General features: G+C 36.5%; 1 protein-coding gene across 1 annotated transcript; it reads right to left on the bottom strand.

Moving 5' to 3' along the window:
- Nucleotides 1-8273: 8273 nt before the first annotated feature.
- On the bottom strand, nucleotides 8274-23448 carry LOC142337848 (uncharacterized). The gene is made up of 2 exons (XM_075387403.1): nucleotides 23281-23448; nucleotides 8274-15597 (listed from the first exon to the last, which is right to left on the bottom strand). The coding sequence occupies exon 2, from the start codon at nucleotides 15524-15526 to the stop codon at nucleotides 8291-8293; it is 7236 nt and encodes a 2411-aa protein (XP_075243518.1). The 5' UTR covers nucleotides 15527-15597; nucleotides 23281-23448; the 3' UTR covers nucleotides 8274-8290.
- Between the last annotated feature and the right edge of the window lie 1922 nt (nucleotides 23449-25370).

Here is a 25370-nt window from a genome sequence, read left to right as displayed (position 1 = left end):
TTCGTCAAAGCTGTTAGAGAGGCGTTGCAGATAGTTGGGCCAACGTCATTTGGAAAGCCACTAGCTGAGCAGAAGTTGATTAGGCTGGTGAGTTTTTGCATTGCGGTTCTGGACTGTTCAGTGTTATTGCAGCAAATGGCGTTTGATAGATGCTCAAGATAGTTCATGCTGGGACCGGCTGCAGTACCTTTGCGGAAGGAAGACAACATGTCACTGACTACACTCTCTGAGAAATGATATCCCAAGAACAGCTCATCAATAACCGGTAGAATCGGCTCTTTCTCTTTAGGATGCAGAGAGCAAAGATCTTTGTAGGTTTTCTCATTGGAAGGTGCAAGTCCGTCTGAGCTTAAAATTTTGCAGCTTTTCCAAAAAAGCCTTGATGACATAGTGTCTTTGCTCTTTCCAACATTTTTTTTTCGTTTTTGACTCGATGTTTCTCTTGCTTTCTTGGCTTCTTTGGACAGAATAGCTTCGTTCCACATAGTCCCTCTGTCGCCATTCTCCCATCGAGCAATGAGCTCATTGATAAGTTTTTCGTTGTGGAACTTGTGTTTTCCACCTTCACGTGAAGCTGTGCGCCAGACACATTTAGAAGAGGCCAGAAGGTTTTTCCAGTTCTCGATATCTGTGGGATTTGTATGACATTTTGACCAAATCTCTGTTATGAATTTCGACCATCGCAGTCGAGCTTTAACAGGAACATGTCTAATTGTGGGTACAGATGTTCTGGAAATAATGTAGTGAGTTGGAAATAATGTACAGATGTTCTGGAAATAATGTAGATGTCTGGTAGTGTGTTGTTTGTCAGGTCGGGGGAGCATCATTTGATGTCTGATTGGGGTCACTGACTAGTTTGTCGATTTCTCTTGGGCCACAATCGTTAGATTTCTTGAGTTTGTGCTGTATAGTTTTGAGAGTTTTGCTTCGAAACTATGATAAGCCCAAATTGATTTGGAGTCGAAGACTTCGTCGTCTTTGGAGTTGTATCCCAAATAATGAATTTTGGTTTTGAAGCCTGTGTGTTCAACAATTTTGGTGCGATAAAGTGTTCCGTTTTTGTCAGGGAAAAAGACAATTGTGCCTACTGGAATACGACACTGGGGGTTGAATTCATCTTCTCCACTCTGACCCGACACATAAGGATTTGATGGGGAAACATTTATCTCATTCTGGCTGTTTTGAGTTATGTTGACGTAGTCCGGTGTACTTTTTTGGCTGTCCCCCAACGAAGCTGATGTAGCTCGTGTGTTTCGGCCCATTTTCCCCATGAACTTTTTAGGTTGCTTAATTTAAATTGTTGTCGAAAAGCGACAACAAACGAATATCTAATCGGACTCGAAATCGAAATAATCTAGGGAAATGTCTGCACTCATAAACGACGTTAAGAAAGAAAACCTTGATAAATTGGACGAATCTGATGGCTTTTGCTTGGATTATTATATCGATCGGCCAAAATTGTCTGAACAAAATGAAATTCATTTGAGTATATAGTTCCTCCCCCTCAGAGAGGGGTCGGAACAATTATTAAGTTTTATTATTATTTCTTTGTTCAAAGCAGTGGCGAATGGTGTCTTTTAACAAATTAAGACATACAAAGATGTGAGAATAAAACTGGAAATAATTCTGCGCAAGCCACTGAGCTTCTTTTAGTAATTGCCCAAAACGCAGATAAGTTAGCTACCGTTATAAAGCGTTCCCGCCACGCACTCACACACCACACACACACACATATATATATATTATATATATACATATATATATATATATATATATATATATATATATATATATATATATATTTATATATATTATATATATATATATATATATATATATATATATATGTATTTATGTATGTATGTATGTATGTATGTATCTATGTATGTATGTATGTATGCAAACATCTAAATCAATCATCCTGAAAATCCGTACTTTAATTGGTTTTTCTTTTTCGCCATGTTTGCTCTGAGCAGGAAATTATATAAAAAATATTCAGTCATCTGAGTACCTAGAATGGTCTCTATTCAGCACCATCTTCTGGATTATTTTGTGGACACCTCGTTATATGTGGGATGTATTGGAGGAGTTGCAATTATTGAACAATTTTACGGGATTTTGGTCTTGGATTCGAAATGTCCCCACATTCAGCATTAAAGACGGAGTCATGGTTTTCTACTCCATGTTGAATCCAGTTATTCTTTTGGTTGTGTTGAAGCCGTTCTGGAAACCTATTCAAGATATACTGGTTAAAATGATTAGCAAAACCAAAAAAATAATGAAAGACCTAAGGATAATATTTTCCCCAGGAAGTTGATTTCTTTAATGTTCCCAGAATTGAAAGAAAGATTCGATGATTTACGTTTTTGCAGTAATGAATACAGAAATTAACAAGGCGGCTCGGTAATGTGCGATTGCACATAAGGTCCGACTCCGCTCATCCACAATTTTGGCATAATTGTCCACCAAATGACGAACAGATGGAAAAACACAAAAAATTGAAGTATTTTTCAAAAAAAAAACTGGTGTATGAACGAAAAGATAGCCTCCAAAGCAAATAAATCTGTGGAGTAAAAAATGATGCATTAGATTGATGAGATATGCCGATATTAAGAAAGCGAGCGAAGATGAACGGCAAAATCAAACAACAACAACAAACATTAATTACATCAAAAAAATTATGTCCGTTTTAAAAAACAAAACTTAATAAAAAAGTCAAGTTAGCGTCCGATAAAACTGAAAATCAACAAAATAACTTGTAATTCACCAGAAAAAATGGTTATTCACCAGTTCATAATAAAGCTTGGTAGCAATTAGACAAAAAAGAACAGAAATTTTAAAGTTAGAAAATTCGCTGAAATTTTTAATAAAAAACAATTAATTTCGAAGTAATGAAAACCATTAGGAATCAACTAAAATATCCCATAGGTTCACAATTACCAATGCTTCTATAGAAGGGAATTAAGAATTTTTGGTATTCATTTTTTATGCGGTTCAATTTTTTATACAAAAAGAACAACAAATAGACAACAAACTAAAAATCAATTAAAACTTGCCAGAAAATGCTTTGGAAGCCGTAAAGCCATACTTTGGCCCCCAAAATACGTTCGATTGCACCTTCGTCAAACACCAATAATATATTATGAGGCCGCTCATTATTGAAAATAAGCAATAATTAGACAAAAAAGAAAAAATGCAAAATTATGCAATATTTGTTTTTTTTTCGAAAAAAATTTATTTCCAAAGACACAAAAGCCATTAATTACAAGATAAAAAATTTGAATAGGTGCGGCTATTCTTCCAAAGGAAGCCCTTGAGACCTGCAACTATCCAGAAAATGTCTTACGTCTACAAAAAGAACGTCAAATATGACAAAAATCAAAAATTCCTTTACTTTTGTTATGAAAAAACCGTGTGGAAGCCAGTAGTCATAACGAATAAAAACATTAGAGTTTTTGACAACAATCCCTATTGACACCTTCCCTTGACAAAAATGATGTCATCTTTAACCTTTAATTAACGAGACCAGGTAACAAACAGACAATAAAAGGATCAAAATTGCGAAGTTGAAATATTTTTTTTTCTTTTTGGAAAACAATTGTTTCCAAAGTCTTGAAAACCATTATCCATCTTCTAATATCAGAACGTCGGCTCATCTAATCTTCCCGGAAAAGCCAATCAAACCTGGTCATTGTACAAGAAATTAAAAACGACTAAAAAGACAAAGTAAAAACGACAGTTAAAGACAAAATTAAAAAATTCAATTAAATTCTTCGAGAAAGTACTGTCGAAGCGGTAAAGAACCACAACCTATATCGTTAAGGATTTCAATATAATCAATTATGCGTTATGTCTTGAACGCAAAAAATTTAATATATGAACTGACAATAACGTGATAATTTGACAAAACTGGAAAACTTGAAAAATGGGCAATTACCTAAAAAAAAAATTGTTAAATCTAGTAGTATAAAAGCCACAACACCATAACTTAAGGCCTAAAACCGCAAAAAAGACTAAATTTGAATTCAGCAGAAAGACAGAGGACTCTTTGATTGCTGGCACTAAGCTACAAGTTGACCAAATTAAGAGAAAAATGGAGACAAAGTTCAGTAAGCCATTTTTTATTTAAAAATCAAGTATTTTAAAAGTCAAAACGACCATAAGCTTCTCAGCAACCATCAAGATAAATTAATTTCAAGCTAATTAGTTAGCCAATAGGTCTTATCACAAGTGAGCTTTGAAATGTTCTGTTATTTAAATAATAAAAAAAAGATCGAATTTTTTTTTATAAAAAACCGACTGACGACAATCCAAATGTTTTTTTTTTGGATTGTAACGGTCCAAGATTGGTACAGAACTAGTCCTGCTAATGCTGATTGTCTATTTTGAATATTTAATTTCTGGAATGTCATTGATATAGATATTTTGTTAGTTAAAAAATCAAAAATAAGTGCTGCGTTTTTTATTATCAACGAATAAAGTTAGCAAAAAACGGCAATGTTTTATTTACAGAGCACTCTCAACGGAAGTTGAAGTGGAATTAGCCCCTATTTCAGTCTACAAAGGTTGTGTTAGTGGTGTTTGGATGTGCACTTCCTGCAAATCTAATCAGAGTGGACTAAAGAAACTTATTTCCTGCTGTTTTTGACGAAGTCTGAATTTTGTTAGCAGGAATCTGTGACCAATAAAATTCAATGAAAATAGCCGACAATATATTTTGTCTTTAAACGTAAAATCAACAACATTTTCTTTCAAAATTGGCAAAATTTTAGTCAAAAATTCCGAAAAAAGGTGAATGAAATGAACGGAATTCACTCTATTTTCTCGAAAGTTTAAACCTCGATATCGCCCTGTCAATAACGAAAATCAGAAAAATCTTTTCAATTCCATATTCTACGCTGGACAAGCTTTCTAATGATACCAGTCTCAACTCTACGATGAATATATCGATCGGCCAAAATTGACTGAACAAAAAAAAACCCATTTGAGTATATAGTTCCTCCCCCCTCAAGAGGGGTCGGAACAATTAGAAAAGCACGCATAAATATATTTTATATGTTAAAACAAAGAGACCCAGCAAATTTATTTACAAAATCGATTTTAGTCTCCTCCAATTCTAATTATAATTTTAAAATCATCAACCCGAATAGGAAAAGCAATGCGCAGAACGAGTTCCAAGAAAAGAGTTGGAATGTCAAAACCAACCACCAGGTGTTAGCTAGCAGTCTATGTCCAGACAGCTTAAGAAGAGATTTATCCAGATTCGGTCTATCGCGTTTTTTTGCGTTTATTACGCATACTATTCTATCATGATTTTAATAAACTCTCTTTCCAATAACAACAGTTACGCAACGTATCGGCTATATAGCTCAAAAATCTGAAACAGGGGCAATATTTTCACCGCCACTGCTTTCTCTCCATTGTTGCAGCATAAAAATAGCGTGAAAGGATTTGCACGCAATTTTCGAAATAGTTTTGGCGTTAGTGATGTTACTACCTTAAGTGAAAACAGGTTCGATTTAAAATATTAGAAGACAGCCTAAAAACTGATATTTTTTTAATGGCGGTAGCAAATATTATTCATTGCAAGTTCTTTCGATGACGTAACGCTATTAGAATTTTTACGCACTTCAACACATTGATTCCTAACGCAAGTGACGTTGTGCAAACGTCTCAAAAAATCTAAAGATATGCAATTCATTGGCTTTCAATGTATAAGAAGCATTACGATAAAAAAAATTAGTCATTAAAACTAAAATCACAGCATTGCTCAATTTGTGACATCCCTGACATTCAAGAAATGACACGTTGAATAAAATCATTTGCAAAAAAAAATTAGGCCAAACTTAACTTAGGATCTAAGGATTTCTAAACATGACTATAAATATCAAGAACGTTGTTAAAAATCAGTACACTATTTCTTCATTTTACTCTTATTCTTTATCTACAAAAATTAAGAAAACGTCAGGACTTTATTTATGAACTTCATTTCTTCTGTAAAAATTAATATAAGTGTTAGCTGGGGGAACTAATTTACAAAAACGAAATTAGTTAAATGTTACTCACAACTAAATTTTTCTACATCAATTTATGCAGAGGAAACTGTTACGAAACCAAGGGAGTGCGTACATGTTTGTGGATAGGTGTGTGTGTTTGTGAATTAAATTGTTTAATGTGACGGTGTGCGTGTGTGCAGATAATTTTTGAGCTTAAAATCAAAATCAATGTTATCACTAGTTGAAGTTTGACGCTATCCCGTCGAAATAATGTCGTTTTTTAACCGATGTATTATAACTCTTAATCGTGCCAACTAAGCGAAAATTTTCAAAAGCAAGATAAAATTAGGCTCCGCTTAGTGAAAATAAGGGTCCGCTTTTTTAAACGAAAAATTGAATCACAAGTAGAAGACAAACCACATTTTTAGAGGTCTACCACCACAACCACATTTAAAGCGTTCTCTCATTTAATCTTTATCAGCACATTACCCGAAAGTAAGAGACCTGATCACAGCAATCTAAAAGTTGGGTTTGAATAAGAGGATAGCCCAATGGGGGGTGTCCCGCTTTTTCACCCCTATTCATTTATCCACTTAATTATGACAAAACATGCCTTTAATGTCGACTGCTAATTGGCGGGATGAAATGATAGGGGGTTAAATGATAGAGGGGTTAAATGATAGAGGGGTGAAAAAATCGGGGTTAAATGATAGGGGTTAAATGATTAGGGGTGAAAAGAAGTAGAACCTAGTGGGGCAATCAATTGTTGATGAACATGAAAATAATAATTGACCAAGTTATTGATCAAGTTATTGCGCTTTAAAATTGACCCACTAATTCTCACAAAAGCGTTTTGTGTTGCATTGTAGGTGCTTTTTTGTTCATGATGTCTAGAACTGATGTCATTAACGATAAGTTAATAGCTAATAACTAAATGACGAATATTAAAATCATAGATAACGTACATTGCTCTCTAAGTAACCTGCATTATTATTAAAATCACGTGAGGATACAATTTGATAACTTCAAAAATATTCAAAAACCTATTTTTCACAAATAATTGTCGATAGAATTAAAATGTGGTTTAATTTCGCTCTTTGTCAAGTTATTAAGAAAATGTCCTACTGAAGTTGCTAATTGTTGTAAACTAAACATAAATAAAACATAAAAATAGATTGTTTTTATCTAGGCGTTTGTAATACGGCTCTTTTATTTAAATACAAAATTTGGCAAATGTTAATTGCGTTCTGAAACTAGAAATCCTTATTTGGTTAACGGACATGCAATTCTCTAAGTTTTCATTCTCGTGATGCCAAATCAAAAGCTTTTTTTAAGAAAATGCAAATGCTATATATGATAATGTACATTTTTGTGGATTGTTTGGATAAGACTCACAATACTATTTTACTCCAAAAACTAGTAATAATAATGGTGGTCTCATCCTTTAGTTCAATTAAAATTTATGTCATAACAAAATATTTCACACACAAACAGATGAATACACACATATACAATATACAAACCTACACACACACTCACTCTCTCACACACATACAATCACTCTCTCTCTCTCTCTCTCTCTCTCTCTCTCTCTCTCTCTCACACACACACACACACACTCACCCACACACACACACACACACACACACACACACACACACTCACTCACACACACACACACACACACACACACACACACGTACCCACAAACTTCGACTTAGTTCGTGCTTTTATATTGGCTGTAGCTCTGATGAACGACATAACCGTTAGCCAATAAAGAAAGCAAAAATGAAATTTTAGTCGTCATTGTTTTTCCGGCCAATCTTTTTCACCTGTATTATAGATTTAACGCTCTAATTTCTATTAAAAGTAGCTAAATTGTTCTAGTGTCTCTGAATCATATTTTACCTAAAATAAAAGTGCGACATTTCAAAAGGCAACAAAATTGCAACATTTTATATATTTGCATTACATCTTTTGTTTGGTAAACTTCTAATCTATTTTCTTGCGTTTAACAGGATAGAAAAGAGAACATTGCAAACATCTAAAGGAAAAAAAATTGATAATTGTGGTGGATTGCTTCCCAGGATGAGGTCCAGCTCCAAATTGTCCTCTGATCAGACCCACTCGAACGCACACTTGTGTGTTTTCAGAGGGAAATTACAGGGCCTGGACAGCGGTTCGACCGCACAATAGTCTGTACCATATTCTGATTTAAGTCTGATCAGAGGTCAATTCGGTCTCGAAGGTCTGATCAGAGGTCACTTCTTTACGTCATTAATCGGGAAGAAATATTAGAAAGATATTCCAATAGTTGTTGGATGTTTGGCTGAGATTTCTACGAAGGCAGTTTTCAACTCCAATCCGTTGACAGCACTAATGTATTGACCTCTTCCCAGACGGGCCAGTTCTTTAAGCTTGTCAAAATTGACCTCCCCAAATCCCAAGGTGTACACTTCCAGTTTATTTGCATTAACGTACTTGTGTGCAATCGCTTCCATTTCCATTTCGCCGTAGTTACATATCCCGTCAGACATAAAAATTAGAACAGGTTTGACATTTTTGTCCAAATTGCGGCCGATCAATTGATCGGAAACTTGAAGCGCGCGGCTAAAATCAGTTTTGCCTCCCTTGAAATCTAATAAGGATGCTGAGAAATCGGCGATTGGTATGAACTCTGCTTTCACTCTCGTATCATGATTGTGAATCGCTATTGACAGCATGTCATTTTCGGACTCCTGAATCCTCTGAGAAACAAAAGTCTGGACAGCGACCACCAGTTCTTCCCACGGAGGTCCTCTCATGGATCCAGAATCATCCAGACAGAGCACAAAGTGATATACACCAGTTGTGTGACTGCAAGCAAACACATGGCCGTCTTTGGACAAAATTCCCGAAGAACGCTCAACGTCTGATAGAGAGTGTACAGGGTCATGCCAGATACCTAACTCACAATAGGATACCTCACCCTCCTCCTCGTGTGTTTCCGCTGGACAGTAAGCTGGACATTTTTCAAAATCATCGCAGCCTACTTCTCTACACGGATCTTCGAACCCTACTGAATCCCAATATCCTTTGTGCGTAATTTCGTCTTTAGGTTTGTGAGGATGGGGCCAGTACTTTGTCGTTTGATGGCGGCGTCCATCTCTTTTAGCATTATAGACACAGGATGTGGGATCGTTGGTATCGCATTCGACGATGTGGATGTGCCCGCGACCCAGTGAATTGCAGAAGATATGGCACATTTCAGCCTCGGCTGGTTCCCCCGCTTTGTATTTGTGTGAACCCACTTGGATGTCACCTTCGTTAGCTACAAAGAAACATTTCCTCATGTTACCATGGATAGTTCTATGGAGAGTGTCTCCCTCAGACTCGTGATTAACAGCCTTGTTGCAGATATTTTCACATGTTGGACAAACTTTTGTACAAAAATGGAATCTTGTAGAGCATGAATGACTACCAGCATGTGATTTGGTAAACGGTTCGAGCTTGTGTCGACATTTTAGTTTTTTCCCCTGAGCCACGAATTTCAGGCGGTAGTTAAAAGTGCCTCGTTTACCCCTAAATGTGTTTTCACTTAGTTCTCTCTCAGTCCAGACTTGACAAAAGCCTTCGTGGTTACATTCTTTATCGCACGGATGGCTTTTGCCACAAAAGTGTTCATCACAATCAGCAATAGTAGTGGTACCTTCGTAATGAAAGGGCGAATAGCTGGTAATTTCTTGTTCAGTTCTGTAAAAACTTGACAAACTGGTTCCGTGAAAGTGATCTACAGCCGAACAAGTGTTGGAGCATGACATGATAGAACATTTAGAAGTGCACTGCTCTCTTATACATTTGTGAATTGTGTGTTGTTCCTCGCTTTCGATCACGCAACGACCTTCGCACTTTTCTAAACTGCATTTCTCTTTACAGGGATGTCTTTTTTCTGCACATTTATGCTCTCCGTCGTGTCCAATTTCTTGACCACATTCACCGCGGCAACCATTAATGATGAGAAATCTACAACTTTGGCCACATATGTGACTAACTTCAGCGCACACGTGTTCTCCGTCGTGTCCAAGTTTGAACCTGCAGAACGTCTTTAAATGGCAGTACTCACAGTTTTCAGTACATTGATGGTTCGTTGAGCAATTATGGTCACCTTCGTGATTTACGGCTCTGCAACACTTCAAGAAACATTCCATGCATTGTTCATTGCAAAACTTGTACTGCTGGCGATGAAGAGCTTCATAATTTCCAACTTTATCGAGCATATTTTGAATGGCGTCTTCATTTTCCGGGTTTCCAATGTCCTTCCATTTTCTGAGATTCTCCAAAACCCAACTTTGAACCCGCTCGAAACGCAATTTTATTATCTCCGATAAAAACGTCTCCAGTCCGTCACGCCAAGGAATTAAGTTAGCTGTGCTCGGCAAAACAAATTGTTTATATTTCTCCAGCACATCATTCATAAAATTTTCTCCAAAAATCGTATTGAAGTCATTCAAAATGATTGAGCCAAAAGGTTCTAACTCAATTTGCTTTTCAGTTTCAATTGTGTATGTAGGATTATCAATTATGTTTAGGTCAAGCTCTTTTTTCTTGGGAAATTCGTCGGTTATTTGAGCATAAGTAACGGCATTGGGTAAAACAGAGCTAAGAAAATGGATTCTTTCATTAATTTGCTGACGATCAAGAGGTGAAAAGTCATTTATGGCCAACTTTGCCATTAGTAGTTTCATCGTGCCGAGAAAATCGCTACCTCCTTCGGTGAAAACAGGCCTCACTTCATCTCGAATGATTTTATGCAAAATTTGGATGCTTTGATAGTATTTAGCACTTTCGAAAGAAGGGAAGGCGGCAATTTCGAAATCACTATTGTACAGCTTTGTAATGAAATTACTGTAGGTTTTGTTGACAATGTTACCAATTTTCACCTCAAACTCCTTCGGAGAGTCTTTAACATCTTGTTCAGCAACATCGTTGATCACAAGAACGAATTTTCCCATGAAAACTTTTTCAGTTTTCTTGAGCTGATCACTTCCGAGGTTGATTTTATTTAACAGTTTATCGACGTCTTTATCAAGTCTTTTCTCAGTTTTGAAAATGGTTATTGTTGAAATGGAACTGCTGAACAATGACAACAGCATGTCATCTTGCTCTGTTCGTTCGTCGCTTCCCAGTCCCTCGAAGTCTAGAATGACGTAGAGACAATCCTCGTGCTCCTTTAGTGTCATCCAACATCCATCAGTACATCTTGTAGCTGCAATGCTGAACGAAGATCCCGTTAGATGATTAAGTGTGTAACTCTTTCCTGTACTTTGTTTGCCCATTGAGGAAATCACTTTGATGTCTCCTTTCCACGCGTTCAGTATGCTTTCGTAGAACCCCAGATTTATTTCGTTGACAAGGTCAAATGCAACATTCACCGATTCTAAACTGATAGGTCGCCCATCTCTCAAGACACTGAACTCATTGGATTGACAGCGCGCAATTTGAACAGGAATAAACGTGATTAACTTGATCAAAAATCTCCCCAATTGACTTTCACTCATAGGCATCTCTTTCAACGCAGATAGAGAACTAAAGAAAACGTCATCATGAAACTTGAGAAAGTCTAGCGGCTTGTGAGTCATGGTTAATTTGTCCCTGATAACTTTTATCTGTGACACAACTTTCTGACATAATTCTGGGGAATTATGAGGAATCGAATACCAAAAATGGACGTCATTCTGACAGTTCTGAAGCAAGTCGTTGCACGGAAATTTGCAGTACATCCAATAGATATAGTTCAGCCAATGATCATCGCGTTGATCTTCAAGATGTGAATCTTCAAGATTTGTTTGACTGTGTGATTCCTCTTTCTGCATTCTGATTAGTTTCGTATGTTGCTCGGATCCCGTTACTATGACCTGATAAACGTCGAAACCTGATCCATTTACTCCTATCAATATTGATTGATCGCACAAACGGAACATATGAGAATTGTGAGAGACAGTTCTCTCAACCGCCAGAATGTTTCCAGTTTTGGTCATCACTGGTGTAGCTTCCATTTCACCAACTACAAGCAAGCAAGTCCCGTCTGGTGTAACTTTCAGCTTGAATTCTTTGTTTTTGTCAAAATTAATTGCTTCGTTTACCATTGCGCTGGTTTTGTAATTCATTTTCCTCAACCGGCCTTTGTGAATGAACCAAAGAAAGCCACTGTTTGGTTGCAGGCAAAACTCAACAACCACGTCGACCTTCAGCAAATGCCTCAAGTCGAGAGATTTCAGCTCTTGTCGAGATTTGTAGTCCGGGCCGAATTTGAACAAATAAATGACTCCAGGAACTGATTGGGATTGAACTGCCAGAACTCTGGCCAGGCTGTCAAAAGCGGCGGCGGATATAGTTTTTCCATATGCTACATCAAAAAAAGGTTTGGAAGCATTTGTCAAGTTGTAAATGACAAACTTGGATACTTGGTTCACATTGAATATTATCAAAATCTGGTCGTTTTCCAACGGGTAACACGCAATCATTGTCTCTGTGCCAGGGTAATGAATAGTTCTTGTCCGGTGGAACCCTAATTCTCTCACCTCCAGAATGTCATCAGTTGCAAATAACCTTTCTCGTTCACTTCGGCTCACTGCAATTTGGTAGAAATTGATTTTGTTCTCTACCGATTCCCTCGAAAAATGATCATAAACACAATGAAACTTTTTCTCGGTAGATGGTTGCACCATTGATATGCTTTTCAAAACGTTCAAATGTCCTTCAACTTTATTCAGCTTTCCTTCTAATAATTTTTCAAAGTGTTTTTGCAGAGAATTTTTAAACGTTTTGGTTTTGAGTATTTCAAACTTAGCTGCACTGTATTTTTGAACGAGGGTTAAAAAATTCGCTTTATCCGCATGTGGTTCAATTTTACTGAACACTTTCTCTAAGAATTCGTTAATAGTTGCGTCCAAAAGTTCCGAAGGCTTTTCAAAATTCAAATTTTCGGCAGCTTTCTTCATTTTTTCGCTTATTGTCCTGTAATCAAAATGGAACGTAAAACCGTCGGTGAATTTCTTTTTAGCATACGCATTGATTTCTTGCCACGAAACCTCGCCGTAATCTTTTGTCAGGAGCTCCTGACCATCAACTTCGTTTTCACTTTCCTTCAATGCTGTCCAAAGCAAGAATTTTTCTACCGTTTTATCCTTCAGCTTGAATTCTTTCAGACTTTTTTCGAGCTCTGCGCTGTTTTCGATTATCAAGGCATCCGTTATTGACGACATCTCAAAACTTATTCGGTTGTTCCAAATATCTGAAGCTTTCGAATTTTTTGTGTAATAATCTTGCAGGATTTGGTTTTGTGTATTAAATCTGCACTCTTTTAGGTAGTAAATAGCAAGCGAAAACATGACTATCTCATTAGCATTCTGTTCCTCTCGCAGCTGTTTCATTTTCACTTCTTCGTTGACTTTCAGTTGCAATTTCTCAATGGCCTCTGCTTGAAACGATACCAAATATTCTTTCATGAATTCTTCACAAATTTGATCAAAACATTGAATTTTCTCACATGATTCTAAAATTTCCTTCACTTCAGTAAATGTTCCTGTGCTTTTTCTCTTGGAACAATTTTTTCCTACTTTTTCCCGTTTCAGTGCAATCAGTCCGTTTTGTGAAACCACAATTTTTGACGAGGCGAGATGGTTCTCGCAGAGGAACCCCAAATTCTTCAAAGTGAAGCTTTCCTGCTGCGCTTTACTTCTCCTCAATTCGTACTTAATGCGTCTTTCATTTTGGTCTGCTCTTTCAAGATCGGGTGTAAATCGGTCCTCGTAATTCTCGTCCAGACACATGACTACATTGTCACATAATTGACTCATGTACCTCAGAAAGTGTACTGCTTTTGAGTCGCTTTTAACTGAAGCAAACTCCACGTCATTTTTGGAGTACAAGACGAGAAATTTTGTGACCGACTCCGATATGTCCAGCAAATACAATCCAGTCATTTGAGTGTCAAAAAACTCTTCAAGTGATGCGATTCTTGCGTTCGGTAAAATGTGCCTCAAGTTCCGCAAAACGGCTCTGAGAGGTCCAAATAAACCAACACACTTTATTTGGATCTGGTCCATTATATCAAATTGGACTGTAGGTCCACCCACAACCGTCTCATAGTATACGGGTGTTTCGCCAATCAGCTCGGCCGGTACTAAATTGCAAATACTCTTGACTCCGCTTTCAGTCAGCACGAATTTCTCCACTGAAACTCCCTCTTGCATTTGAAATTCAGACAATATCAAAGGTGTCACTGCAAATTCACAGTCCCAATCAACAGGTGATGACTCATGACTCATTTCGTCCAAAATATTAAAGGTGTTCTCGGAGTTCATTTCAGTCCAACTTCTGTCTGCTTCTTCAAAAGAAGCCTGTTCACCCACAGATTTATTAAGAGATTCTGCAGTTTTGTAAGCTTGAAACGACTGCTCAAACGACTTTGATAATTCGCCAACCTCGTCTTCAGTCAGGTCATCACACGTGCTCAGATCTCGGAGGTCTTCCATATCGGGAATGTTTGTTAAAATCCATGAACGAGTTGCATCATTTATGAAGGATTTTGAATTTAAAATTTCTTCGATTTCCTGGGTTAGCTGTTGTCGAGGATTTAGGCCAGATTCAAAAACTGCTTTTCCGTCTACTTTGAAGTGATCCGTCAATATATTCTCCAATCGCTCCCGCTGTAGTTTTGTAAGATCTCTACATTGTTCAAGTTGGGAAATGTCTGGATGATCGCCATCAGACAAATTGTGGAGCCAGCTATTCAGCCACTGAATTGCATCACTTTGCAGGGACAGTTCGTCCAAATTTACTAAAAGTGAAACGTCCAATTTGTCCGACAATCTCTTCAAAATGTTGAATAGTGGCTGTAGTTTTTCACTGAGGGATTCAACTTGCCTTTGTGTCAAGTTCATACAGGATTCCAAACCACTTTTCAAGCTGTCAAATGACTTTATTTTTTCTTCAATTTCGCTTATGGCTTCTTCAGGCAGTGCTTGCGCTCTCAAAACGCGGGATAATTCCGCAAAACAGTGCTCACTGTCAACTTTCCTCACTTTGGCCTGGGGTTGATCTCCAAATTCGACGTCTGGTTCACGGGAGTTGGACGTGCCTTCTTGAATTGGTAGGGTTGAGAAAGAGTTTTGACTCGCTTCTGAGATTCTCGAATTATCCAATTCTCCACTTTCAATGGCATGTAGATCGAAACGAAGAGCTTGATCGTACTCTCCAGCCTTCTGTTGAGTTCCACAACTTACGAATTTCTGGACCAACAATTCCCTTTGCTCGGCAAAGTCATTGAATTTGTCCACCAACACTACTTGCAATAGCCTGACCTGCTTTGGAGTTAAATCTTCACAGTTTCGAAGCTCATCCAGAGTAGTCCAGCGATGGATGTTTGCTATGACCCATTTGGATGCTATAGAATTGATGGAATGGGAAGAGAGGACTTCCTTGAATACAGCGAGCCAGTTTCGTTGTTCATACAGTTTCCTGGCAACGCACATAGACTCGGGATTCATGGGTGCTCCAAAGAATGTGAGTTGCTATCGGCTAAGCGTAACTCCAAAAGTGGATTAAATAAATGCAGCTCCTAAACATAAAAACGTGAAAATCGATTAATTTGGTAAATAAATTGTGATTGCATTCTTACGGTAAGCAGAACTGTCGCCAAATATTGTGATCTGAGCTAGACGTTATGAAAACTCAAATCAGAAGAAGCAAAAACACAATAATGACTCGGTTTTCAGACATAGAAACGGACAATTGGAGAGATGTCAAAGTTTTCGCTCAACTCCATTTCAGATACCAACTGTTAATTTTATTAAAATGGGATGAAAGAGCTTCCTAGCTTTCATCGTGGTAGTATCTTTGTTGATAGAGGTTTTCTTGCAGAACTTGTTGAGTCTGGATTTATCGCCACTTCGAATATTCGCTAGAACCAATCAGGCGCAAAAACGAATAATATTAACCAAAAAAAATTGTGAAATTGGCTTGTTATAAGACAGAAACTGAAAACATCAAATTAGAGAAAAATAATTATCCAATAACTTAGGTTGACGAAAAAACTGAGTGGTAATTATTTTGTACCAGAAGTTTAGAGAGAGAAAAACGAGGGAAATCACTCAAAAAGAACGCCTGATAAAGATTTTAAATGGGGAAGAATCGAATGTAAAGTATTGAAAAAGTATCTTGGGAAGCTCATCAAGCGTAGAATTTGAATTTCAAAAGATTTTTTTGAATTTCAAAAGATTTAGGTAAAAAAATTTTGTGAAAATATATATCTCAGTGTAATTTTGTTAACTTTTTGCATCATTTTTGCTCAATGTCAGACTTTTTGTATCAAAAAGAAAAAAAATGAACTTTTTACGACAGATTATGGAACAAATTGGCTTCTAAAAAAACGAGCTAGATATTGGCTCTAGGTAAAAAAAAAAGCTAGATTTTGGCTTGTCAAGACGTTTGTAATCTAAAGGATTTGAATTCTATTGGAGAGGTTGTTTAAAAACTATTCTCACACATTTGGTATTTTTCATGTCATTTAGAGGCAAGTCTATTTTCATATCGAGGCTCCATTAACTGTAAATTTCAAATAAGAAAAATAATCCAATTTAGACTGAAGAAAAAATGATTGGATAATATTTTGAACCAGTTTGGATAGAAAAAACGAAGAAAATTACTTATATACATTGCCTGATAAAAATTTTAAATGCCAAAGTATCAAAAATTTTAAACCCAAAATTACCGTTATTCTTTTGTTTTTTAGTGTATTTTTTCCAAAAATCCAATGCAAATAGAGGTTTTTTAGAAATTATTTTTATAGTTTTTTGGTTTTTCTCATGTCATCTAGAGACAAATATATTTTCATATCAAGGCTCCATTATCTCTAAAATTCAAAATTGGCAAAAAACAATCCAGTCAACTAGAAATATCAAATCAGAAAAGAAAACAATTTTCTTTATGCAGGAAAACCACTGGAGGCAAACCCTTGCACAGGCCGAAGACACTGAAAGATGCTGTTGATTTTAAAACATAATGCAGGAGAATGCAAAACAAGAAAAATCAGAAGCAGCCGCTGTATTCAGAATAGTCAAAACGGAATTGCAAATATTGCGTCAAAAACGAGAAACTTTAATTAATTAAAACTGATTTTATATGAGTTCTACTGAAGATCTCTTTCACTAGACCCGGACTTTGGAAATTCTGGGACCAACAACTGCACAATTATAGTAGAATAGAATTTTTGCATTATTATTCCGACACCACTTATTGGGGAGAGGAACCATGTAATCAAATTAGTTTTCTTTTGTTCAGTCCCTTTTGTGCAGATCGATATACTCATTATAGAGAATCGTGAATTCATCTTTAGGAAACTCTAGGAAGCGTAGAAATTGAAACTAATACAACTATTTAATGTCATTTTTTCCGAGGAGTTATCTAGTGTTCAAAATTTTTGAACAACATAGATTTCGGTGTGATTTTGTTCCTTTTTAGCGTCATTTTTGCTCAATTTAATTTTTTTTTGCATTAAAGTGATAAAAAAAATTTTGTGATAAAATATGGAACAATTTTAGCTCCTAACTACGAGCAGAGATGAAAAAGCTGGTTTTTGTCTCATCAGGACGTTTAAAATCTAAAGGATTCAAATTCTATTGGAGAGGTTTTTATAAACTCTTCTCACAACTTTTTTTTGATTGAGGCCCAATTAGGCCCAATGCATGTTTGCTTCGTTTTCAGTTAAATATCGCTCAACATTTTTATGGCTTTGACACGGTTTTGTGAAGCTTCACTTCATTTGTTGCATTTTTGCAGTCTTTGCTTAGTCTTATTTGATAAACGGCCATTAGTTTCCTAAGGAGGATTAAGTGAACCAATCTCATACTTCCAATGCAGCGCTAATGACTGTTAAATCTTTGAACATAATAATTTTTTCGAAAGCCTTTTAAACTCATTTATGTGAACTTATAGGTCGATCCACTAAATATAGTTCCCAAATGCTCGGCATTATATTAAAAAAATTAGTTAGTTGGCAGGTGTTTCCTTCTGACTGTTGGTTCATAATTTTGATGCTGCAAGTTTTCACAAAAATTTGATAATTGGATATTCAATATTTCACAATGGCGGTTCCTTTTCGAACTCCAGTCACCTTCTAACAACATTAAAAGTTGCTATGGGCGTTAAAATACTCTTAGTTTGGCATAAAGAAAAATTATCAGCGAAAAACTTATTGTTTTAATGGTTTCATCAGATCCTTCTTGCTTTTTTAATTTGAGTTTTTGGTTTTTCCTGTATTTGTTGTCTTTTTGCAGACGTTAGATTTAATCTGAACAATAAATGATCTTATGGTTCCAAACAAGTTATAAACTAATAGACTAAACCTTTCAGTGAAAAGGTAATGGTTTCCATTTTCAGAATTTGTTCGAGCTTTCTTATTTTGCCAACTTAAAACTCAGTCTTATCAATGAGAGGTCTAATAAGAGACTTGGTGTTATGAAACAATTGATGTTTCAAATCTTTGACACTATTCGTATTCTTGAAAATTTTGTGAGTGATCAATTTTTCTGTTTTTTGTTGTCCTTTAAAATATTTGGTTTATTAAGTCCATATAGTTTTCAAAAAAGATCCAAGTGAACAAGTACAATCTTTCTATCATATATTATCTTAAACAATACAAATAAATTCTGAAATAAAGTTTTAAAATAATCACACTGTGCTTTCGAAAATTGTTTGTAAATTTTTGTTTTTTTTTGTATCCGTAGTTTTTTTGTTGTCCTGTCATTTGGCTTAATCTCGCTAAAAAAGCTCCTTTTGGTTTTTTGAGGACTTCTAAAAAGATAAATTTAGAGATTTTTTTCGTAATGTCTGATAGTTTTGTTGACTTCTAAATGATAAGACCCATCCAGACCTTATTGTTTTGTTGACAGCAATCCGAAAATGATAAGACCCATCCAGACCTTAGAGTCAAGCTCAGACTTCAGGCGGACTTTAGCCACGCCGCAGGCCATGGAGGCATACTTTATCAGGTTGCTCGACAGTTCCGGAGTTTGGTGGCAGCGCAATTTAGCGCTGAATCAGTCTAGTGACATTCTGTTTTAGAGGATGACCAGTATTCTGTTCATGTCACAATTAAAACCGATCACTTTGATTTTTGAGTGAAAATTAAAGCATGAAAAATAATATGTTCAGCTTAACTTCCGCTAACAAAATTTGCTTTTTATATGCTTCGAAATTCGGCTTGGGTACTTGTAACATTTAATTTGGGTAGAAAGTCGTAACCACAAAGCTAAAAGGGATTTGCGCAGACTCAAGTCTGGAATGTAAAAAAACGCAATTCACCAAACCCCGTGCGTTTTTAATTGGGGGTTTGCAACAAATTTTGGAGGTTTGGAACAAACAAATGGAAGAATTTATAACACTCCACTACTTTTTAAAAAATATTATATGCTTCTGATAATTAGCCGATTCTGTATTTAAAAAATGAGACATTATCGAAGATTAATCTGCATTTTTTTCCTTCTCATTTGTTGCTTTGGTTGAGATAATTGTAAGACTAGTTGTTCCTCTTTTTATATTTTTTCTTTGGTCGTGCTAATAATAATCCGAATGTGCTTTATGCCGGCGTAGAGTCCAAACTGTTTAAGAAACTCAATTAATCAATTTTCGTGAATGAATGAATGAATGAATGAATGAATGAATGAATGTGTTCAATTAGCAATGAATTGCTAATTGCGGTTTCTTAGGTGGTACTTTCCTCCACTTTCTAAATCGTGCTTTGATTTTGGGTTACATTGGTAATTTCGTTAGTTTCTGGTGATTTATCACTAATACTTGTCTGGAGGATAGAGGCAAAGAGATTTGTGTGACAGGGGTTTTCTGGTAGTTTGTGTAGCTTGTAGTTTAGTGTGAGGAGTCATTTCCGAGGGTTTTGTGTTTTGTGTGCGAGAGATGAGAAAATGAGACGGACATAAAGAGACAAGAGAGAAGCGAACGAAAGAAAAAGAAGAGAGAGAAAAAAGAAAGAAAGAGAAAGAAAAGAGGCAACCCTCAGGGAACCTCCGGCAGCTAGACCCTTCTTTCAGGGGAATAACAACCAGCTTGCGCACTTAGAATCAGTTAAATTGTCGTTGGGTTTTGCACTTATAGAAAACAAAAGATAGAAAAGAGTTTTTAGAGACAGAAAGAGAGGCACGATCAGTGCACCACCGGCATCCACACCCCTGACAGAGGAAAAACAGCCGGCTTGAGAACTGAGAGTAAAAAAGCTTTGTGTGCGGTGGGGTTGAAATTCGTGCCTCCTACTGAGGCTAATAATTTTGCCCTTGTGGGGGTTGAGTGATTCTTCCCAAGCGGGAAAAGTTTGGGCAAGTATTAAGGTCTCAGCATGATTCCCACAATCGTACTGCCCTCACTTACTCGTACCCTGAAATTAGGTCAACTTCATGACCTAAACTGATTTCCGTCATCAGTCTAGTCCTTAACATTGATCATTCTACCGTGGTTTTCATCCCTTCTTTGGTTTGTCGGGTGCTGGAAAGACATACACAAACATATACATGTACACGTATAAACATACATTCATATATATATATATATATATATATATATATATATATTTATATGCATGCATGCACACACAAACATAAGCACAAACAATCATGCATACAAACAAAAAAAACAATTAAGAATTTAGCAAGTGCGTTCAGCAGTGTGTTTTTTGGATGGCTTCAGCTAACTACTCGAGTCATACCCCCAGACGTCCTTTGTTTTGTTTTTTTTTATTTTGGACTTAGCTTCTTATTTGGACTCGTTCATTTTTCGTTTTCGGTTCTGCGTCGTTATAGCATACTTTTTAAAACGCACGAGAATTTCAGTTCAAATATTTGTCTACAAATGTTAACATACAATAAAACTAGCCACACACTTCTCAAAGAAACAACCTCAAAAAAGTACATAAACAAAGCACCCGAGTGAACTGTGGATGGTTATCTTGTATGATCTTGTATTTTTCTGTATGAATGTTACAAGACGATGCATCGTCTCAGAAGATTTTCTGAAAGTCTCTTACGAGATAGTTTGTCTTGCAAAATTATCTCTCGTCTTACAGAATTCATACACAATAAACTTTTGTGTTACAAAATTTTTACCAGGTTAACATTTTTCTTACATTGGTTTTGCGAGGCAATCGATACAACGTGCATTAAATTTGGAGATTACTGACATTTAACAAAAAACAATCAGTAGCGTATGTCTTTAAAGTCGAAAACTGTCCTTTTGGGAAGGATCTTAATAACCAACAATAACTGAAAAGTATGATTGAATAAAAAGTGTTCCTGTTTAAATTCTCCAGATCCATTTTCAATCAGTTAAATGATGAATAAATCACACGAAAGAACAAATAAGCGTGCAGCTCAACCGGACCCAGGATGAGGTGCGCGACCCAAGCCAACTCTGGTCAGGCTATCACGAGCAAAATCGGCTCAAATTAGCCGATCTAGACCAAAATCGGCTCTGATCAGACAGACTTGAGTTGAGCACTGGGGGTGCCAGACCCACTTCGGTCGCGCATTGGAGGAACCCTGACAGACACTTTTAACTGTCGAAATAGCAATAATCATTGGTATAATATATTTTTTTTCAGAAATATATACATCATTTTTTGGATATGGTTTCTGAGTTTTTCAGTTAAAAAATATTGGTTTGAAACAAAAAAATGCCTTCAGCTCACCAACAATTATCAAAACTTCGTCTTTGGCGTGGTCTTTGAAATTAATCGAGTAAAATTGGGAAGTGCTCAAAAAGCAGTCAAAGGGGGTTCAACTATATCTTCTTTTTTCGGGGGACTCGCCGTTTTATCGACCTCCTCCTGGGAAACGAACTTGCAATATTCTTAAAAGATAGCCACTCATCTTGTAATATCTTACCAGGTAACCATCTTTTGTTAGAACTCTGTCAGAATTTCTATGATAACCATCTATTTTAAAAAACTTGCAAGTTTTTACAAGCCGTTCTCTCTAATTCAGGGCAGATTTGCACAAATTCACGAGGGAAGAATATTTGATATGAAATTTTGAAAACCTCTTCTAAGTCCACATTCATTTATAGCTTTTGAGGTCATTTTATCAGAGATTTAGGCAAACAGCATCAATGCTTATATAACGTTTTTCCCGCTACTCAAGTTAATTTCTCGACTAAATCAATCCCCGCTCGATCAAACAACTTCAAGCACTCACGCCCAGGTTGAGGTCCAGACCCAAATTTTCGTCTGATCACTTTCCAGACGGAAATTAACCCTGGGCAGACTTTCCAGACCCAAGTTACCTCTGATCAGACTTTCCAGACACGGAAGGTCTCTGGTCAGACTTTTCAGACGGAAGCTGTTCTGATCAGACCATCTTCAGACCATGGTTCAGACTCAAATTCAGACCATTGCCCAGACCTTAATCAGACCATGATAAGACTCAAGTGCGCTCGAAGAGGTTACGATCAGACTCAAGTGCGCTTGAAATAGTCAGATCAGAGACAAGTTTTACTTGTGAACAAATATCTTAATTTTACTATAATATATTCATTTCATAAAACCTGATGTTTGCAGTATTTAATTCAACAAGGGAAAAACCAACTATAAAAGTATTGCTAAAGAAAACGAAACCCAGCTGTTGAGAACAAATTTTATATAGTGTACTGTTTAGTGTATATTTCTGACTCAATGGATGAGTTTAGACAGCTTTCCATAAGAAACATCGTGGTCTCCAGTTAATCAAAATTTCCTCTGAAATTGACCGGCCTTTGCTATCAGCTGGACTCCTTTTTCTGATCACAGCCATCAGAATTTAGATGAGTCCCTGATCAAAACTCTGCTTTTTTGTGGCCTCTTGGCAGGGCCAACATCTGTCAGTAAAAAAAACAAAAAAATGAAAAAGATAAGGCACTCGAAATGGTCCCTGATCAGACCCAATTGCGTTGGAAAACGTTTCTGATCAGAACCAATTGCGCTCAAATTGTTTATAATCAGACTCAAGTGCGCTCGAATGCGCTTCTTGTTAGACCCAATTGCGCTCGAACCGCTTATGATCAGACTCAAGTGCGCTGACTCCTGGGCGGTTGACTTATATGATTTAAAAATGTAGCTCTCAGTTATCAGATGAAGGCGCGGAACTCAAAAAATGGTCGCAAAACAGCATGTTTGATCATTTTTTCGGTCTGAGACGGTCTGACTAACAACGATTGGAATTTCATTAAAGGTGTGATGTTAGGAGCTGTTAATGACGGAACGTACCTTCTTTCTGTCACAGTAAAACCATCGGTTTGATTAAACTTTAATTTTGCGACCATAGAGCTTTAACTAAATTGCTATTTTGATTAAATTGTTAATAACCAACAAGCAACAAAAATACTGTCTAGCAACAAACATTAAAATGCAATGCTGAGCAAAAGTGGAGTACGTGCTGAACTGAGTTATCAATATTGTATTTTTTGCCTGGAGTAAACGCACACGCTTACTATTTCTCAGAAATATATTAACAACTTATACACAACTATACAAACTTATAACGTAAAACGGCGTACGTGCATGCAAAATGAAATATAGATATATGAAAACAACGGTGACGTCTCAACAAAAAAACGCACCAAAATGTAGAATTTTCAACGAATGTGATTGGTTGAGAAATTTAAAACAAAGTAACTTTATGCGTTCAATTGACCTAAATTTGCCATAGCCTAAATGTAGATAATATTTTGCCGCATCTAGCCATGCCTCGCGGGTCGTGGCCATGCCTCAGCGTCCCGTGGGACTTAATTGATATGAGTCTATCAGAACCGAACGTGAGACCAGTTCCAAAAAACATTCATTCGCTTTCGGCTTAACGCAATTTCTAAGAAAATGTACGTTAGCACTCTTATCCTATTTTAAAACACGGAGAAACTGGAGAATTTGCAATCAATCAGCCAATCAGAAAACAGTATTTACAATTTCTCAATTCTGTTTGGCCAGCAAATAAATGTCTACATTTTGGTACGTCAGCCATTTTCACTAGAGCCGGGGATCTTTTCTGATAGCGCCCCCCCCCCCAGCCTTATATAGCCGTTAAATTTGCACCCCCCTCCAATCTAAGTTTTTGCGAATTGTAAGAGCGATATTTGCATTTCATTGAAACAAGAGTGTCTAGGTAGATTGAAGGCACTTTTATAATAGTTTCCCTAAAATTTTTTTTTAAATCATGCCCTTATTGTAGCCGATAACACCAAAGATGATCTAATGCAGAAATTTTTATTGATGCTTACGTTATGTGCAACAAATTTTGGTGGAATACGTAAAACTTTCAAATCAGAGCTGTGCTAGCTTTTAGTAAATGCGTATTGTTCATATATGTTCACGTATAAGATTACTTATCCATATAGCTTTAGCAATATGTTTAAGCGTTTATAAACGGGGGGTGCCTAACTAACCGGGGGGCGCTAGCAGAAAAGATCCCCATGACACACGTATCACAATACAGGAATTTAATTATTTCTGATTGGGTGATTGCTCAACAAATGCTCCACGGTTTAAAATAGGTTAAGAATATTAACCTAAATTTGCTCAAAAGTGGCGTTAAGCAGAAAGAGAAGAAATAGTTTTTGTCGGGGGACTGATCTCACGTTCGGTTGTGATAGATTCATTGCAAGTGCCACGAGCTGCGGAGGCATGGCCACGACCCGCGAGGCATGTCCAGATGCGGTAAAATATAACCTAGATTTAGGCTATGTCAAATTTAAGTTAACTGAACCCTTTGGTTCGGGTTTTTTTTAATTTTCAACAAATCAGATTCATTGAAAATTCTATATTTTGGTACGTCTATTTGTTGAGACGCCACCGTGTGCCATTTTCACTAGCAATGAAAACAATATGTATTGAGAATACTGTACTTACTGCGCTCTCTAAAATGTCTTGTATCTTATAACACAATTTTTTGTGTCCGAAGGGACACGATAAATGTATAAAGTTACATGCAAAATCAGATACAATTAAACTGAGCTTATTTGATTCAAATAAAAATTCTTTTATCACGCTCCAGGTGGTCAAAACATGATTCAAAAATTATTGTCTGGGGGTATACCCACGCAGACATTAAATAGACGTGTAGAGGTAGTTTCACCAGAGCAGTGAGAAGGTACAGCTCTGTGCAGGTCAAATTTGCCTGCTCTATTTACCTCAAAATCGTTTACTTGCACACCGTTCAGGTAAATTACCCGTCAAAAAATGTTTTTAAGAGTGTATTTTTTTGAGTTTTAAATCAATTAAAACAATCTATTGTATGTCCCTTTCTAATTTTGCAAAAGACTCGAAAATTTTCTCGTGTGGATCGCACACAAAAATGTGTGTTA

Source organism: Convolutriloba macropyga, chromosome 4 (assembly GCF_964194025.1).
Source record: "Convolutriloba macropyga chromosome 4, txConMacr16.3, whole genome shotgun sequence".
NCBI classification, from domain to species: Eukaryota; Metazoa; Xenacoelomorpha; order Acoela; family Convolutidae; genus Convolutriloba; species Convolutriloba macropyga.
This window is presented reverse-complemented; position numbering and strand designations above follow the sequence as displayed.

Coding starts and splice junctions, on each gene's coding strand:
- LOC142337848 (XM_075387403.1), bottom strand. CDS start 15,526: ATGAATCCCGAGTCTATGTGCGTTGCCAGGAAACTGTATGAACAACGA.